Raw genomic sequence first — 19,265 nt, 5'->3', positions numbered from 1 at the left:
ATGCTGCAGGGACACCAGAAAGTACCAGGCTGGAATTTTCCCACTCTGGAAGCAATTTAAAAAATATATACAATTAGCACTTATAAATTGCAATGTTAAGATTTCCTCATTAAACAGTTTGTCTCAATTTAACATTTTTAACATTCCTTTTAGTATGACACTGTTTCTGTTAAAATTTACCCCTCCTAATATCCGGACTTGCGCAGAAGTAGAAAAAACTTGGAAGCACAACTTTCTCAACAGCTTGAGAAAAATAAAGAACAACTTTTCAAAGTTAACCAGCTCCATCAGAGGGAAGATGAATAGATCGTTAGTTCCGATAGCTGACAATGGCTTTTCCGGGGAGTTGTTACATCCAGCGAATGTGTTCCGTGGCTGAAAAGCAAAGCTGTTAGCAGTGATGAGTTAACAAGAATAAAGATCGTTTCAGGTGTTTTATTTTGCCACCGAGATTGCAGCTAAAATGAAACTAGCACTTTTTAAAAAAATGTCATTTGGCACCTCCTTGCGAGCGTTCATGGCAAAACACGAATGACAGAAGACAACAAAAAAAAAGACATCGCGGCAGAACAAACATCTCGGCGTGTGTTCATTTTGTTGCCAGCAATGCATGAACTTTGCTCGCCGTCCGAAAGCACCCTTGATTGGCTGAATCCTCTGAGATGATTGGCATGATGACTGATAAAAGATACAATGAAAAAGTGTAAACTAACAATGTAAACAATGATGGCTGTTAGCTAGTTCATGTCTGCTCTATAGTACACACAGCGGCAGATTATATTTGTTCTATTTGGACTCCGCTAAGCTACTTGATATTAGTAAATGTTCGGAATACTTTCATTGCATGTACATTTTTATTTAAAAAGTGACATAATATCTTGTGTGCAAAATGCTTTAGTAAACTATAATTTGGCATTTATGAGAAACCTTAAAAAAAAAAGCTAAAATGGATTTCCAAAGCCTCCCCCGCCGTCACCACCTTGCAGAAATATCTTGTAAGTGAGCAAAGTGCAAGCAGCAGCGACCCAAGCGCGTTTAAGAGATATCATGCTGGTTGCCATGACAACAACAACAATGTAAAGGTATCAGACCGGCCCGTAAATGAGCATTATTACCTTCGGGAGCGGCAGCTCCACGGGTGTGCCTAATTTAGTGTCTATTGAGAGTGTCGTCACAAGTGATGATGAACGCTCATTTTAGCCCCGCCCCTCATCCAGACACGCGGCTGCTCTTGCTAGTGGGTCGTACGTGAATTGTACCACAAATGGCTGTAAATGCACGAGTCGAAAAGCATCACGTGACCATGACGGCTGCTTCAAAAGCGCTAACAGTTGCGGGCTTGCGGGCGTGGATGCTACAACCCTGCAGGAATGAAGACACTTGTGTTAGTGTGACCTTTGTTCGGTGGGAGGGAGGAGGAGGCGGGGGGGATGAGCGGGGGCGGGAAAGGGGGGTGAAATGGGGGCTACAGGTCGTCGTCCCCAATCCCCTCGAAAGCGTAGTTGCCGTGGAAATCTGTTCCGCTGATGTCGTTGGCCGAGTTGGAGGCGCTGATCCCTCGTAGCGACACAGAGCTCAGCTTGGTCTGAAGAATGGGAGTCAATGGTGGACTGTTTTAGTACCAGATTGCTGCGACACGTTACAGATGCACAGACTGATACCCAGAACCTTCTGCTTGTACAATAACATTTTCATATCTACTTACTACGTAAAAAGTGCAGAAGAGTAAACACACACTGACAGGGGCAAGCACAGCTCATTAGCATTAAAGCTACAGACACATTAAAGAGTGTGTTGAAGGCTAGATTATTATAGGATAGCTTTAACAACAACTTACTGATAGTTTGATGATCTGCTCACGGCTCTGGTCAGGGGAGTCCTGCAGGGAGGAACACACAACAGAAGCTTCATTAGCAAAAAGTGACCAGCAAGAATGACTTGTGCTTCCATGTTTTCACCAGTAGAGGGGGCGATTTGACAGATTGCTGACAGTCGGGCCGCTGTATGGAGCCGTTGTGTCTTTTCCTCAGCATCTAGGTAGGCAGGCACAAAACAGGGTGCTTGGAAAGTGCTTGTCAAGGATACGTCAATTTAACGTTTAATTATGACATGAAATGATTATTATTATTATTAGTATTGAAGGTGCTTAAACGTCTTAAGGCTAACCTTTTTGATGCTGCCGCCTGACTTCTTTACCATCAATTCGTCCACCATAGACTGAAGGCAGATGCTCATCATGATAGCCTGAAAGTACACACATATGTATGCAGTATGCACAGTGACAAGGTCATATGAATAATAAGGTAATATAAAAGAGGAATGTAGTGTTATGTGGAAGTTATGGAACTGTGTTATCAATGTCTTTCCTGTACGATTCCAAAATTTTATTATTATGTTATTATCTCGGCGGCACGGCGGTCTAGTGGTTAGCACGCAGACCTCACAGCGAGGAGACCAGGGTTCAATTCCACCCTCGGCCATCTTTGTGTGGAGTTTGCATGTTCTCCCCGTGCATGCGTGGGTTTTCTCCGGGTACTCCGGTTTCCTTCCACATTCCAAAAACATGCTAGGTTAATTGGCGACCATAGGTATGAATGTGAGTGTGAATGGTTGTTTGTCTATATGTGCCCTGTGATTGGCGACCAGTCCAGGGTGTACCCCGCCTCTCGCCCAAAGACAGCTGGGATAGGCTCCAGCACCCCCGTGACCCTCGTGAGGATAAGCGGTAGAAAATGAATGAATGTTATTATCTCCTGATCAAGCTAGCCTATTGTTTAACTAGCCAAGTTACATGCAATCTGTGCAGCAAACATCCCATAATATGACATGCAGCTTACATACCGGTGCACTCTAAAGTCAGGAAATGACGGTAACGGTATTTTTAGAGGGGGTAAAAAAAAAAAAGACACCCGTGCCGCATGTTTGACACCACTACTACACTACACGGTGTTGTGAGAGTACCTGCTGGCTGGTGATGGTGACCCAGCGGAGGTGGTCCTTGCTCATCAGGTACTCGAAGGCCAGCTCCAGCTTGACATCGCACTTGGACGACGTGCACGGGTTGTTGGTGCCGTTCACCACGGGGACTTGCTGCAAAGACGGAACGGAGACTGTTTGAGTTGAAATCAACGGTGAGTCACTAATAGGGATGTGGATGATGATTCGATACAAATAAACAGTTACATTATGAAATAAAGAAGCCAATTCTATAAAAGGGGCTTTCTTACAGTATTTTCAAATGTGTAAAAGAGCACATCATATCATATATATATACATATATGCTGTAGTCATGGGAAGTTACAGAGCATAAGCGCTGGCAGCCCAGGTTCTCGGGTTATTTGAGAGACGGCCTGTCAAGCGGCTGCTGGTCTTGCGATACCCAGGTGTCTCGCCAATCCATTCAGCTAAGGATTTATGGCCGATTCTAATCGATCCAGGAGGCTGCTACCGCCTGTCAAAGCGGATATCCAGCCGTATTGATTTATCTTTCAAATCCCCTTTAGCCAACTTACTTTTTACACTCGAGTGACACAAATGCTACTTCAAATGCTGCTCATACAGTTGCGGTTTCGTCATGCAGAGCCAAGAACAGACCATTGCTGCTTCCATTATTTCTTATAAAAGGCAAACCTGTTTGTTCAAATAGGCTTGCAGCAAAGACATGACAGAATGTGTACAAGGACAAACACCCAATGTGCTGCAAAGGCGCATGCATCACCTCGGGGGCGAGGGCTTTATTCCTCACTTGCGTGCTCTGAGAGCTGTAAGCTTTGCCTCCCCCCACACACACTCGCATTATTGATATGTGTTTTTGCAGACAGAACTTCAGGATCAGTGATGCACCAAAGGAGCAGAGCTGCAGGCAAACGACTTAACCAATTTCCACCACACATAGCAATGCAATGTGTGGTGTTTGACTAATTATGCTAATGAGGCTGAATAGTGAGTACGTAGGCAACGAGCAAGCAGGAGGGTTGAGGAGCGGAGGAGAGACAGAGAGAGAGAAAAAATGACCAATTCTTGGCAAAAACAGGCGCCTGTTGTTACCGGCCTCTGGTTTTTAACATCTCCCCACACTTACAGAGGACGTGACTCTCCAGCAGCGCATACGAGTGACCTTGAAGCTGCCCTCCTTCATCTGCTCGTTGGGCAGCTTGACGTGGAAGTTGAGCTCGTTGTTGCCCGCCCCCACGATGACCTGGCAGCCCTTCTCGGGGAAGTCGGTGACGCACGGGTCGAACTTCATGTATCCGTAGTATTTCAGCGTCTGGCCCAGGTTGATGAACTGAGAGCGGGGGCAGAAAACACAGAGGGGGTTAGAATACGGATCTGTCTAATCCCTGGCGAGATGAGGTTTGAATCCTTCCCCATGTAGATTGCTGAAAGGCATATTGGAGCTCTCTTGACATGAACTAACACCCCTATAGTCACCTTTTTACCCAGAAATAAGACTCCTGCTCGTGTGTGTTGCTGTAAATGTGTTCCCCAGGGGGAGGGTAATTTTGACACCCTACACTGATACGCGACAAAAGTGAACCAAAGGTGCTGCATTCTTACTTCTTTCTTGGAGCCCTTCTCCTGCAGTGACTTGAGCTGCCTGTGCTGGTCTTTGTTGACGAGTATCCAGCCTCGCTCGATGTCAGACACCGTCTATTGGACCAAAAAACAACACAAAAACAACACAAATGGACGTTATAATACACACCCCTGTGGTAAGTAATGTGACTTACCTGGGCGTAAAGCAAGTTCAGGCCAACTCTGTTGTCCATGACATCGCCATCGTACACCATGTCCCAATAGCTGCACAGAAACACATGTAACTTTAAAAAAACGTGACATACTTTCAATTCCAAACAAGCAAAAACACTCTTTCAAAACACTTTCAAAACTACATGGCGTCTACTGCCGACACCTTTCCTAATGTTGTAACCACAAAGAAGCCCTCTCTGGCTCCCGTACACTGGGGGTCTGTTAGTCCTCCACCTTCCACTTTGCCAGATTCACATTCCATCTTCCCCCTCTGTCCCGCATCCAAAGTGAAAGTAGGTCAGCAGGACTTTAGAGCTCCCTTGAGGCAAGCCAACATCCACATCACCTCAGCGGCGGCAGGATGGAGGAAGAGACGAGTATAGAGTCGACGGGTGAGGGGGAAATGCTCGTCTAGTTAGCATTAGCATCACAGCGGAATAGATGAGGGAAAAAAAAAAAGAATACGATTATCCACATGGCATCATGATCCTTAAATGGAACAATTTGTGCTACAATGGCGCTTCAGGTTGTGCAGGGGTGTCAAACGGCAGCCGGCTATGTGGAGATAGGAGGTTGTAGGAGGTTCTCCATCATCATGAAGGCCCTAATTTGTGTGGTAATGACTGGCTTTTTCAACAGGACAACGCTGCACTTGACAAAGGACTTCTTCCAGAGGAATTGGCTCACTCTTTTGGACCATGTGTTCCCGTGTTCCCCCAAAATTAAGTCCAATTGCAATTTTTTCTTATGGCCTTTTGAAGCTTTACTTAGAACCTCCTTTAAGATCCAACAGTGCAAAATGTACTTTACATTCTTCCAATTTTTCCCAACTGCTCGTAAAATTTTCAATTAGGAGTGATATTGTCTTTCCTTATACTACTCCTGTCCTATTTCTGTCAGTCTTAATGCTTCCAACACAATTATTTGTCCATGTACGTCGGCAAGCCAAATTGTTTTCGTTATCTAAACCCAATTACTGTCAGACAAATGAATCTGGGTGGCCTCGGCCTCAAACTGAATGAACAGTCTGTTTCATTTATTTAAATAAACACAGAGTAACAGATGTCATTTGTTATCCCGTGGATGGATTGAAATACAGTGGACCCACTTTTTTTTCATGATGAACCGGTTCCAAAAAGCTCACACGAAAACCAAAGCCTTAAACTGTTCCCAGACACCCAAAAATATTAACACAAAACAGAGAATAATGATAGTTTTACATGCGGAAAACAATGTGACTGTAGCAGCAGGTATACATAAAAGGCACTTTGGACATTAACATTACAAAAAAATGTCCTAGGTGAAATAAAAAAACAAAAAACGAAAGAAGATGGTCCGTACCTTTTCCGTAGGAGTATGTGGAATTCTGAGCTGCGTAGGCTGGTGATTGACACATACGGCAGCTCAAATTCCTGCAGCTTCCGTACAACTGAGAAAGAAACAGTAAAAGAAAAGCGACTGTAGAGGAAAACTATTATGCTCATTTTGCCTTTGTATCGAGTTGTGGACTCCTATAGAGCAGCTACACACAATAATCAGCACAGAAGGCTTTCTAGATCTTCCAGAATCTGCACCTATTACAGCTGTATTTCTTTGGATTTCGTGTTTCCCGCGTCTGTTTTAATTCATTCCACCCGGTGGTCATTATACGCTTTTTTCAGGAATACCATGTTTAAAAAAACGTGGGTAGACCTACTGTTTGTGGTGGGAAATGGCTATTCAAATTTGGCATCGTTTAACATGAGGATACTAAAAGAATACCACATTCTAACTGCATTTATAGGTCAGAAAAGTGGAAAAAGCATAGTAGGTCCCCTTTAAGTATTTTTAACACTATCGGTCTTATCTCAGTCAGTGTTTAGACATCTATGTTTAGACTCATGAGAGTCACCAAGGCCGTCCTGATAGAGTACTGATACTGTAGTTTAATACTTGAGTGTACAGTACATTCAGTCCATGGAATGTCTGATTGGGTCAATCACTGATTAACAATAAAAGAATGATTGTGTAACAGTGTGCTGTTGTTTAACATACATGTTAGTCCTCCTTCTTCCCCCTCACGGACAAGGAAGAGGCTGAAGTAGCCCACCAGTTCTTCAGGGAGGTCCAGTTTACTTGCGACCACCTTCAAAAAACACACAACTCAAGTTGCATTCATTCAAGGCTGAGCGACCACAAAGAGTCGACACACACACGAGCATGCTTACATCCAAGACGTCCTCTGTCTGATCTGAGCTAAGAATGTTGACCGTGACCTTCTGGCCGTTGGAGAGGCAGATGTCCAGGGCCACCTCCTCTGTGGGAATCTGCTGCGTCTCCTGGATAAGACGTGACAGTCATGTTGAAATTCTAACTAAGGAAAAGCAACTTGGGAACGCCTTGGGCATCGTTACCGATGCCAAAACAGTACTTAAAATATAAACCGTGCTAGTGTTGGAACCGGTATTTTATAAACAGAAAACACACATATTTTCCCCTGTGTCCCTTGTTGATGCACGTCGTTGTGACTGGCGGATAATGACGATGTAAAATCAGCCATTGCTGCAACCTCACAGCGCTGCATGTAAACACTGTGGAACACATACACAACAATGGACAGGCGACAGCGTGTAGTGACACGACAGGAAAACTGATGTTGTTGAGAACTGATATTTTGCCCAAATTTACCTTTGTTCTACCGCTGATTACTAAAGAGCGGAAAAAAGTAGTAACCCTACCCTAACCCTTTTTTTCTGATGAAAAACTAGAGTCTATAGCCCTAGAAGACAATATTCTATATGCCTTCTTGAACGACGACTCTGCAGTGGTCTATGCCCATGTATTACTTACTAATCAATGAAAGACTGACGGTGCCTGGATCTGTGAATATTTCACAGCTTTTATCGTATTAATTAGTCTCCACCTCCCACAGTTGTAATGCTCCTTTTGCTAGTCTGCACCTTCTGTCCTCACAAAACACCAGGACTGGAGGGGACGGGGCGCAAGTGGTGGCGCTTTCTAATTACGAGAGTGGAGGCAGATGGATGAATCCCTCCGCCAAGGTCACTGGATTTACATGCCCGCCTGGCAACCAAGGCCACCACAGCTTGAAGGATGACAACACAACCTGGAGCCCCATTCCGAATACATGCATACATTATTAGCTTGCATATCCACACCCCGTTGTGATAAATGACGTGTTCCTAATGTTGTGTCCCGGGTGGGTGTCACTCAAGCAAGGTACCGACCTGCTGTGCTTTCCTTAGGAAGCTGTTGAACAACTCGCTGGCTCCAAGCAGTGGATCCTGGCGTACTGTATAAAAAGGAGGAAACAATGAGTCAAGCAGCATGTGAAAACTCGCCCCCCCCCATAGGAGAGTTAATCGTGTCCCATTTATGCGGGTTCAATAAACGTGTGCGTGATTACATGCTGGAGTTTGATGAGGATAGACGCCCCGCTGGTGACGGTTCTTTTTTGTTCTTTTTTTCCACGCCATGACGCAACCAAGCCATCCCGTCGCCAAGAACAACCCGTGCACGTACGCTCAGGGACCGTGGGTAAATAACAAAACAACGCTTCCTTGTTCTGCCGTGACCGCCGGCGCTGAGAGGATTAAAACAGACCTTCGGCGTCCGGGCTGCCAGTTTCCACAAACTTGTTTGTGCACACAGCAGGTTCAGCATAAGGTTTGGGGTAATAGGATTAAAAAGAAAGAGATGAACAGCCTGTTTTTTACGGAAATGATGTAAAAGCTGGAATTATTCTGAAAGCTGCAACAAGACTTGTGACAGAAATATGCTTAAATGTGTTTGCTGTGGACAAATTGCCAAAACCAATATCGTCAAGTGGTCCGCCATCATGATGTTCAAGACACAAACAACCCCAGACACAAGTGGAAGCAGAAGGCGCCACCTGCGGAGCGACGCCGATAAACAACTCACCCGCCTGCATGTACTTCTCCAGATGCTCCCGCCTCTGCTCCACCTCGGCAGGCGTCAGAGTGAAGATCTTCTTCGGGGGGAAGGACGGCACCACGTTGCTGCCGTATTCCTTCTTTATCTGTGGGGAGACAAAGCAGACTTTGTGAGGCCGAGCGAGTAATCGTGAAACTTTTTTTTTTCTCCCTTCGGCCTTCCTCCCTACCATTAAAACAATCTGTGAAAGCAAACGTGCATGATTAAACACAAGCACGGGGTTGCAGTTGTGCATTCGCTCCACTCTATGAGCCACATTCATGCGCTCTTTCATGAATCACATCTGTATTTTAAAGCCTGTTCTTGTGCAGTCTCATGACAAAATAGTCATTTTAGTTTCACAGGGTTTGACACGGTGTGTAGACAATCCGCCCCGCCTCCATCTTCTTACAAACATGTCCTTTAAACAAGACAAGTCATTAACACAACAGCATCAGCTTCAGTCTTTGCCCTACAGGATGCCAAAGAGTATAGATCTCATACATATATACACACACACACACACACACCCTGTTACCGGGCAACAGTAACTGTCAGAGTGGATGACTTGAGGACAGAGACGGTGAAGTTTGGTTGCTTATTTATCATGGCGAGACAGCAAACGGGCTTGAAGAATAAATCTCCCTTCAGGTGGCACATGCTTAGTTTTATCCACACAAAAAAACATGTTGGTGTGCAACAATTTTGGTTTTGGTTATGGCCGCACATATTCCATAATTTCAATTCACGCATTAAAAAAACGTTGCTGAAATGTAGTACAGCCCTGACCGTGACATAGGATTGAATATTTTTGTAGTTAGAACATAAAACAATCTGTTTATGACCTTCTAAATATGGTTTTTAACATTAGAGAGCCCTGTAGATATGATATAACACCCCTAAAGTCACATTTACACTCTGATTGTTCTTTGTTTATGACACATTGCTCAACAATTATCCTGCAGGGACTCGGGATGGCTGCGAGCTCGCAAGCCAGCAAGCTAAGCAGTTTGCCTCAAATGTATTTCCTCAAAACATAAGAATCCACTTCCACATGGAATTAGAGAATATTTTTTTCCACTCTATTATGTAACATAGATATGGTTTCCTTTCCAATTTCTCATGCACTCCATATCATTATTAAAATAAAAAACATGTCCTACTGAGGACTTAAAAACGATCTCTGTCCACGTTGTCAAGTGCATGTCCAATGCAACGTCATCCTCATTATCATAATTAAACATTAAAAAAAAAGGTTTGGGTTAACCTGCTCATGTAGGCCGAGGAGTTGACTGTAGCGGACTCTGCAGTGCAGCACGCCATTGACATGAATGTTGTAAGCCTGTGGGAGGGACACACGTATAGACAGCATAACAAAATGACACATTAGAACTCAGGCCAGACAAACATCTCAACAGATGAACCCATTGATGCCTCTTTCCCCCCCTAAAGAGGAATCAACAAATAGTTTAGAAAAAAGCAGAAGAAGGGTCCTTGCATCACATTTTCCACCATTCCTCCTGTCATGTTGTGCAACAGCGGCCAGAGACTTAAGGTTGAGGAATTCTGTCTTTGTTTTCTCCTCCATAAAGTCACCAAGCCAAGTGTCTCCAAGTCAAAAAAGCCGAGGCCAGATTCTACATTAAGCGGACCGCAACAAAATATTTAAAATTTACGACAAAGCCCTTCAACAGCTCTTAACAAGGACTCAAAATCTCTTCAAACACTTACAGTATTAGACTACTTTGTTCATAATTGGCTGCCGGGCGTGTTGTTGCTCTTGTTATAAAAATGGAAATGAATGGTTGTAAAAAGGAACCAAGCGGGGAGCCATTTTGGCTTTAATTATGATCACAGCACACACTTTTTATGTCCCATTTCAATGAAACCACAAAATATTAGATATTTTTATTTCCATTGTTGGACTTACAAAAGCCTTTTTAGCTGCAGAATATAACAATCGTCAGTACGCCTGTCATGTTTGTGCACGATTTTATTTAGCCTTTATTCCACCTCACAGTGAACATGTCCACATTGTGCCCTTGGTGGTGGTGGTGATGGTGGGGCTCCGTATGTTGGAAAACTTCCACTCTCTGCTTCGCAATGTCTCAGTACATGTTGGAATTCATGTGTCCTCTCAATGAGCCGCAGCTCCCCCAGTGCCAGCAGCACTCGTGCAGCCCCAAACCATGAACCACAATTACCTTGCTACTCACTTGTGTTGCCAGCTACAAGCTGCAGAGTACAAGTTTACTTTCTATAGTATTATCCCTTGAGAGAATATGTTGTAATACATACTGTATATCTTTGCTGAAAATGTGAGGGGTGTTTGTTTTGGATGGTAATATTTTCCTCCCCCATGGAGCTGCGTACACTTGCATGGATCGCAGGAAGTGCGTTCCGCCTGCATGCAGAAACAACCGATTTCGCCCCCATTGGGGTGACAAGGGACGCTGGGTGCTTTAATCTCCTCTCCCCACCGCCTCTATTGAATATTTATCCTGAGTCATCTGTCCAAACAAGCAGATGGGAAGGACTCCAGACTGCAAATTATGCGACAGAGAAGTGACAGACTTTTCGAGAGTGGTAGGGGGGAGGTTAAAGGAGAGAGGGAGAAGCAAAAGTAAAAAAAAAAAGATGTGCATGATATAGGCAGGAAGGAAGCGTGACTAGGCAGGATGTCTGACCCTGTTTTGGTTTTACAGTTAAATCAGACATGGATTGTGACATTAATGTGTATAACTATTGTTGCTATTTTGCTAATGGTAATCTTTGGAGGTTGCATTTGCTGCCCTTGTTATTGCAGAAAACGCACAGTCAGCAGATCCAGTGGTGCATCCACCGGTTCCAAGGTACACTCAAACACAGGGCTCGCCTCTCAACACTGTGAGCAAGCAAAGTCCCTTCCTGCGGGCTGGCTGGAGGGTCACCGTGGCGGTCAGACGACTGCTAACGGGAGGGTGGATAATTTTTCAGTTAGTGAAGGTTACTAACAGTCAAGACTGTTGGCCATGACGGTTCTCGCTATTCCCCAAAGCTTGACAGCAGTTCCCTAGCAACACAATAGCATGTGTATAGGGATTGCCATTGCTTAAATCAGATGCATGCAAAAATATGTTTATTCAGTTAAAGAATATGGAAGCAAAATAACCCTAGCAGGGATTTAAGCCTTTGTTTCTTCAGGTGTCTTTGACAGCTCATGGCCATAAAATTAGGTACACCTGCACGAATCCTATTGGACCAAATGCAAGATCAATTTAATATTTATTATTGTGGTGCATTATTACTAGTATAACCCCTTTCCTGTCCCTAATAAAACCAAAATGTTAGCTCTTGTATTGGCTCTATTAGGTGGTCTACCTAATGCCGTGGTCTGTCATACATATTCTGTGGCTCAACAGTGCCCAAAACCATTTTGTCCAACCATTATGAAAGCACAAAAACTGCGTTTCTCCTATATTTTATGTCCCTACATTTGTCTCCCGATTAGCATGATGCGCGACAGATGTTTTCTATTTATTATTATTAGGCTATGAGCTCATCCACACAAGCACACGCTGCCTTCGGCGCTAGCTTGAAACCTCACGTCAAGAGTTTTTAAAAAATTAAAACGTTAGTACTCACCACATAGGTAGATCCATTTTCTCCCGAACGCACCTCTGTTTCGGGTATGGAAAAATGCATGTTTAGCTCCAAGCCAGAGGTCCTTGAACGCCACTCCCGCTAACGATGCTCAAGACGCCACAGTTGTCCAGAGTAAAATAACAAAAATAAATAAAAATTGATATAAAAATCCACAGCAGTGATGAGTAGAGGGATAATGGGATGCACACGGTTGCTCGGTTCAATACAGCCGTGTTAAGGGTGCTGTGGAGGCGACTGGACGTGAAACTCCACACACAAGCTAGCTTTCACATAAAAAACTTCTCACACGTCAGTTTTAAACTTTTAGAACTACCACAGCAGCCATGTCGCGACTGTTTGGTTATCACACCCTCAACACAGCTAACGTTAAATGCTGTTTTAAACACTTTTGATAGAGTTTTAATATAAAAGGAGTTAAAATGCTAAACTATTGCGCCATCCACTTTCGCTAACCAGATGTAGCTAACTGGCTGGAAGCTGCAGCTGGTTCCTACAGACTCCATGGTCGAAACCACTCACATTCAAGGGGGCGGAGGTCACGGTTGGAATTTGTGGCTTTACTTGTCCCCCTTGCCTACTGTAAATTTAAAATCAAAATTAATACCCGAAAAAATATGTTACAAAGTAAAGTGACAAAAATTGTCAGCTAGGTCATGTGTTTCAGTGGGTTTGTGTGAGAGCGGTCCATTGGAACAATCCTGGCATAAACCATCATCATTCTAGTCGAGGGTGGTTAAATTGACACAGAGGTTAACAGAATAGTAAAATCCTGTTACAGAATAGTAAAATCCTGTTTTTCGCCATGCAATATTTTCACGTGAATAGAAAAGTTCTTTATTATATAATGGATGTGTGGGTGCTTTCGCGGGTGTTCTAATCGTTTCCAATATTGCCCCACTTTTGTGGTGGTACGAGCCAAAGTGACAGCGAGGGAGCACGGTACAAATACGTGTAAACAAGGTAATAATATTAATAATGTTTATTTTACATTTTTTAGTTTGCAGAGAAATCAATTCATGGCAGTGGTTATAAATGTAGTCAATAAATGTAAGGGGGAAGACTTAAAATGTTGGGAATACTGTATAGGAAGAACTTCCGGTCACGTGGTTGCTACTGAAGGATCATATGACCTCATTTGTTAAAAATGAAAGCTGGGAACTGCCAGCTTAAGCATACACTGCTTGTTTTTATCATTTGTTTGTGTTTTTACCATAGCCATCAATTTAAAGAGCTGCAGGTAAGATCAAGAAGTGCTATGTTGTTTATTTCATCATTATCAGACAACACACGGCGTAATAAGGACTAACATATGAATAATAGTAGTGAAAGAATTATGCGTAATAATAAACAAACAGCTAATTCCACCGTTGACTTTATTTGTTACAATCGTAGGTATGTAGTCGATGTGGCGGAACGGTCCTGAATGGCTCTGCAGTGGGTCTGTTTTGCTCCCTATCCGCTGGTCGGATAGCCGGACGCTGCTGCATGGGGAATGGAACGAGTGACTTTGAACGCATCATCGGGTAGGCGTCTCATGCAGTGATGCTTTCGTTTCTCTGGGAAATATAACATGAAGTTCAAAACAAAATACCTATTTTATAGTATTCAATTTTTAAATATATTTGTGTAATGGGTATTTTTTTGGACGTACACGTATACCAAGTATTTTGCTATTAGTAATTTTTTTTATTATTAACAATGAATACTTTTTTTTAGGTTGGATCTGTCCAATTGCTCCCTAAATCACGTGGAGTATCTCCAGGAAGCATCCACAGCTTTATTGATGTATGTATGGGAAGGACGTCATGAGCTAAAATGCATGTGTGCACAACAATACCTTTAAAGCCAATAGAGACCATTTCTGTTTCTATTCTAATTAAATTATTTTTCAACCTTTATTTTGCAGAGATCTTTCACAAAACACTCTCGTCAACATCAGTGACTTGACATTTCAAGGATTTATTGAGTTAAATGACTTGTAAGTACGATATAGTATTGTAATTTAGATTTCTCAGCTCTTTTCAATTCATTCTTTTTATTACCATATGTATGTTAGTAGGTAGTAAGGTAGTAAGTAGTTTATTGAAATATTTTTTAGGATTTTACCTGCAGACATCACATGTCCTGGTGGGAATTCCTCCTGGGAAAAAGTGGAATGGAACAAAGGAAATTTGCATTGCAAAGGCCAAAAGAATATGTGCAACCAAACCGGACAGATGTGTAAGTTTTCCACTGTTGGAAGCATTTATATTATATTATATTTAAAAGGCACACAAGCAGCTGCTTACGTCCTCATGAATGAATCAACCCGTAGCCGTCAATTGTCCGGAGTTCTCCCAGTGTGGTCCCTTTGGTCCTGGCTTCTTCGAGTGCAGCTGTGCAGACAACTACCATGGATACAAGTGTCTCAGAGAAGTCTGTTCCCTTTTCTCATTTTTCTTGCTACTTTCTTGGGGAAAAAAAAAAGTTTGAAAATCCTGCATTTTTTCAACAGGGGGAATTCCCGGCCTTCCAGGTGTTTGGGGCTATTGGCGCCTCCACACTGGTGCTCTCCCTCCTGCTGTGGCTCACACAGAGACGAAAGGCCAAGTCACTCTAGTCAGCTCAAAAGGGAATACGCCGCCACTCCACCTCAGTGATTTCCATCCTATTTTACGCAAACATTGGGGTTTTTACATGAACTGGTTTTATTATAAGCCGGCAGTGTTTTAAATGTAGTTTCTTTATGGATCGGAAACACTAATGCTGTTTTAAGTGCTTCTTTTTTTTATTTATCTCACCACCCAACTAAGCTATTTCATTTTTAAGGCTATTAATTTGGCTAGATTGTTTTTTGTGTTTTCAGTGTGAAAAACAACTCCATTAAAAACACAACACAATCCCATTCTCTTGTGTGTATATATAATTATTATTGCATGCCAAAAGCACGTGAACCTTTACTGGTCGATATTTTTTACACGTAGCACCACAGGAACCGACGTGCACGGGATCATGCCCAGCTCCGTGATGACCACATCCACGAAATCTGGCGGCGTTACGTCGTAGACCAAGTTGAGCAGGCCGAGCGAAGGCACTTCCTGCCAGTGCTCCAGCTGAGTCTTCCCCTTTCGAGTCACGATGAGGTCGTCAGGGTCATCTGGGAATAGTTATGTTAAATGTAAATTTTTTTTTAAATGCTGCAAATTGTGAGATTAAGATTATTATAAATGTTTTATATTATAATTTTTTTAATTAGCACATTGTAAAAAATGCAAATTGAACAAATATTAGTCGGTACATACTGTACCTACAATCATGTAACAAGTAGTGGTTGCTTTGTAGATGGAAAAAAAACCTGTAACATTGAAAGTTGCACACAAACAAACAATTGCGTACACTTAGCGTGGTTGTGTTCCTTACCGAGCTCATTGGACACAAAGGAGTCCGTCTGCACCCTGTCACAGAACTTGTACGTCTCGCAGCACACCAGCACAGGCACATTGAAGGCTTTGGCCACCAGAGCTATTTGGGACGTCCCCACGCGGGACATCATGTAGCCGTTGGCGAGCAGTGCGTGAGCTCCGAGGAACACCTTTGACACCTATCACGCACACACACGACAGCAACCTCACTTGCACCAAGTACCAAGAGAAACTGATGTGAGTGTGTGGTGCTCACTTCGGGGAGGATGTAGGAGACGACGGAGATGAGGACGTAGGTGCATCTGATGCCCTTCTGGACCAGGCGCCTCAGGGCCTCCCTGCCTTCCAGCCTGGGCCTGCTATCCACCACGATCACGCGGAACTTCCTGCCCATGTCGAAGGCCTCGCACAGGATGTGGTTGACCAGCGATGAGCTGAGAAAGATGCGAGCGTGGGAGTGGAACTTGATCAGTGATCTGAATGAACCACCTTACCATCCGTAGACGAGGATGACGTCGCCATCGCTGATCTTTTCTATGGCAAACTGTGCGATGGCTGTGGCGGCAAGGACTATCTTTTCATTGATGTAGCTGTCAATGCAGCTGAGCAGTTTGTACTTGGCCTGCAGGGAAGTGGACAAAGAGGCTGGGTTTAGTAAATACACTCCATTTTATATAAAACAGTCATTTTGGATTCATTAAATTAAAAAAAATGCAACATTCACCGTGTCTTCTTTGCAATTACTAGGAATGTTGGAGATCTCTTTCTTGATGTATTTGATTGCATTGCCCATACTGGCCGATAGAGGGCGACATTGATTCAAAAAGCTGCCAAGGTGGGAAAAAGGAGAAACATGATGTATATAAAATATATATAAAAATAACCAAATTAAATTTTAAAATGCCCTTTTAAACCAAAATAGATCATTTTTTACCTGATGTAGGGTTTCAATTTGTTAACCAAGTCTCTGGACAGCTCTTCATGAGGAGGTGTGGTGTAGTCCCTTATGACCTGATCAGATACAAAACTGTGCTTTATTAACATATATTGGAATATTTTTCCACATTTTACAGATTTAAGATGCGTTTAGTGGGTTAGGTTGTCCACTAAACCTCGTGGACATCCAAATCTAATCTTGAAGGGCCGCCACAGCATGCATGAATAGTTTTGGTGTAACCTGTTGCCCATCACTCATAAACACATTATAAGGGGACTGTCTGCATGTTGTTCCAGCTCTGTGCAGTAGATGGCATCTTAACATACTATATCGCTGTCAGTCATGCCGTTCTACGGTATGACAGAACTTTCTCTCATAGCGGAGGACGGTATGAGAAACTATTTTAGCGGCTTGTGACACACAAACACACAAAAAGTAGCGAAAGAAGAAATTTCGTACTTGTTTGGCTTCCCACATAAAATGTACCTGTTGAAAGGCGTGCAGCAAGGCCACGGAGCGAGCGTTGGATCCTGCGACGATGCCCTGCGAGTACTGGAGTCCCAGTCGCACAATAGCAGGATGTATGACCGAGGAGGGAATGCTAGCAAGGAAACAGTGTTTTATTACACACCATGTACATGTTCTGGAAAATGATGCTTTTTAAAGCTACTTTACCCGACTTGTTGCGTTAGAGGAGCTTTGCGGCTGTACTGGTGAAGGTGTGAGAAGAGGCTGACCTTGTAACCGTAGTCTAACCGCAGCGGGATCTAAAAAAAAAAACAAAATAACACAACAGCACAGATGGATCAGTTGTTGCACATAAGAGGAGGAGAGAAAAAACACAACTACAGCAAAGTCAACGCATGCACAGACACGCCAAAGCGCGCTAAAGGGCGCATGCAGCCTGTTCCAAAATCAAAAGAAGATACCCTCTAATGATCTGCACAGCAAACAGCTTTGCTACGCTTTGCTTTTGTACCTTTTCAGGAGCAACATGCTCTGGTGTCTGAAAGAAATGGTCAGTATGATCACATGCTGCTAAGACAGTCACATAGAACTTAGGTTGTCAGTGAGTTTGCAGTCCTTCGCAATATCGCGGTTCGATATTTAAGTCCTATTAAAGAGAGGAGCTAACCTGCTGCCTTTCCAGCTTCTTGGCCAGTTTCCTTAAAACGTCAGGGTTGTCCACTTGGATATGTTCGGGAAGCCTCTTCACCACTAAAAAAAAAAAAAAAAAAAAAAGTGTTCCCTAGGTTCATTTCACGTACTTTAACTGGATGTTACCTGGCTGCAACTCGCTCGGCGGCAGTTTAGGTTTCAAAGGGGCGGTGGCCTGCGGGCCTGTCTCTCCCTTCTTGCTCTGTTTGGAGTTTCTCTCAGCCTCTTGTCGAGCTCTCCTCTCGGCTTTCAGCTCGGCTTTGCTTTTGGTCGGCTTATCTGCTGGCCCGGGAGTCTCGGAGGAAGGCACTGCGGATGGAGCTGACACAGAAGATGATGATGATGATGATGATGATGATGCAGATGCAATGCGATGTAAGACGCTGCAAAACGCATGCCGACATACCTTGCTGTGCTGGCGGTTGTGAAGGTGGAGCAGCAGCAGCAGTAACAGAAGTGGCAGGCTTTGTCTCATTTTCATGCGATGTGGCCTCTTCTTTTTTTTCTTTGTTTTTCCTCTGCTGTTTCTTCTCTTTCCTTAGTCGCTGCTTCTCCTCTTTGGTCAGCTCTTTGCCTTCACTCTGTGCATAGTGTTACATATGTAATAAGTGATAACTCACCTTAATTAATCTATATATAAATACAAGTAAACACATAACCACTTGCCTTTGCACGCGCTATGTCAGCTTGCTTGTCAGGTTCATCTGCAACAGTTTATCTCACACTTCAGTGACATTCATAATGTGAATTGACATGTTTTATATGCCTTTCATTGCCGAGAGTTCATGCTGTTGTTAGCTAACTGTGCTTCTCTATTTAGCCATTTCAGAAAATGGCTTGGCCTCCCAATGACACAGTCACACAAACACGACCTTTCTCGGTTATTTTGTGAGTAAAAAAAATTAAATACAACGAGATGATGCAACAACATTTCAAGCCGACTGGGACCACTCACTATCACTAGCTTCCATGCTAAGCATTAGCATCAGGTTCTAATCGTTCCCTGTGGGTCAAACTAAAATATTTCTACACAAGCTGTGAAATCGCGTGGATTTTGCGCCATCGTTCAACACAAAGCGGACAAAACACGCCAAACTTATGATAAACCGCAGCTGTTTAACACTGTCTGAAACTCACCTGCCACTCCACTGTCAGCCATGTTTACGGCGATGCTTCGCTTCCTGTACAAGGTCTTTGCCCATATATTGCACAGCGCCCCCTACCGGATGGGCGGCACAACTACTACTCACATGTAGCTATTAGGTGTCTTTTTATGGGGTGTAGAATTTGGAAAACATTATTAATGGAACATTGTGTACTATTATAAAAACATAATAGTTATATATTTTGTTATTTTTATTTTCTTGTCAGAACATCCAATTTTAGGGTAAAAGTACTTTGAATATAATGGAATTTGCAGGTAAACAAGGAAATCCTTGATT

General features: G+C 43.3%; 3 protein-coding genes across 3 annotated transcripts; 1 reads left to right on the top strand and 2 right to left on the bottom strand.

The window, feature by feature from the left end:
• Positions 1-421: 421 nt before the first annotated feature.
• On the bottom strand, positions 422-12,804 carry snx17 (sorting nexin 17). Its single transcript, XM_058056922.1, has 15 exons — positions 12,307-12,804; positions 9,950-10,024; positions 8,671-8,788; positions 7,977-8,041; positions 6,957-7,067; positions 6,784-6,874; positions 6,091-6,178; positions 4,731-4,800; positions 4,558-4,650; positions 4,082-4,285; positions 2,962-3,090; positions 2,167-2,244; positions 1,959-2,033; positions 1,838-1,879; positions 422-1,585 (listed from the first exon to the last, which is right to left on the bottom strand). Exons 1-15 carry the CDS (start codon positions 12,364-12,366, stop codon positions 1,466-1,468), a joined length of 1,419 nt encoding a protein of 472 aa, XP_057912905.1. The 5' UTR covers positions 12,367-12,804; the 3' UTR covers positions 422-1,465.
• Positions 12,805-13,441: 637 nt separating this feature from the next.
• atraid (all-trans retinoic acid-induced differentiation factor) lies at positions 13,442-15,202 on the top strand. The gene is made up of 7 exons (XM_058056638.1): positions 13,442-13,564; positions 13,720-13,850; positions 14,044-14,112; positions 14,234-14,305; positions 14,426-14,547; positions 14,642-14,742; positions 14,822-15,202. The coding sequence occupies exons 1-7, from the start codon at positions 13,472-13,474 to the stop codon at positions 14,924-14,926; spliced, it is 693 nt and encodes a 230-aa protein (XP_057912621.1). The 5' UTR covers positions 13,442-13,471; the 3' UTR covers positions 14,927-15,202.
• On the bottom strand, positions 14,309-19,054 carry eif2b4 (eukaryotic translation initiation factor 2B, subunit 4 delta). The gene is made up of 13 exons (XM_058056637.1): positions 18,961-19,054; positions 18,490-18,527; positions 18,230-18,404; positions 17,950-18,144; positions 17,801-17,883; positions 17,341-17,432; positions 17,152-17,266; positions 16,663-16,739; positions 16,453-16,555; positions 16,223-16,350; positions 15,985-16,162; positions 15,727-15,907; positions 14,309-15,463 (listed from the first exon to the last, which is right to left on the bottom strand). The coding sequence occupies exons 1-13, from the start codon at positions 18,980-18,982 to the stop codon at positions 15,264-15,266; spliced, it is 1,587 nt and encodes a 528-aa protein (XP_057912620.1). The 5' UTR covers positions 18,983-19,054; the 3' UTR covers positions 14,309-15,263.
• Between the last annotated feature and the right edge of the window lie 211 nt (positions 19,055-19,265).

This window comes from Doryrhamphus excisus, chromosome 19, assembly GCF_030265055.1.
Source record: "Doryrhamphus excisus isolate RoL2022-K1 chromosome 19, RoL_Dexc_1.0, whole genome shotgun sequence".
In the NCBI taxonomy this organism is placed as follows: Eukaryota; Metazoa; Chordata; class Actinopteri; order Syngnathiformes; family Syngnathidae; genus Doryrhamphus; species Doryrhamphus excisus.
This window is presented reverse-complemented; position numbering and strand designations above follow the sequence as displayed.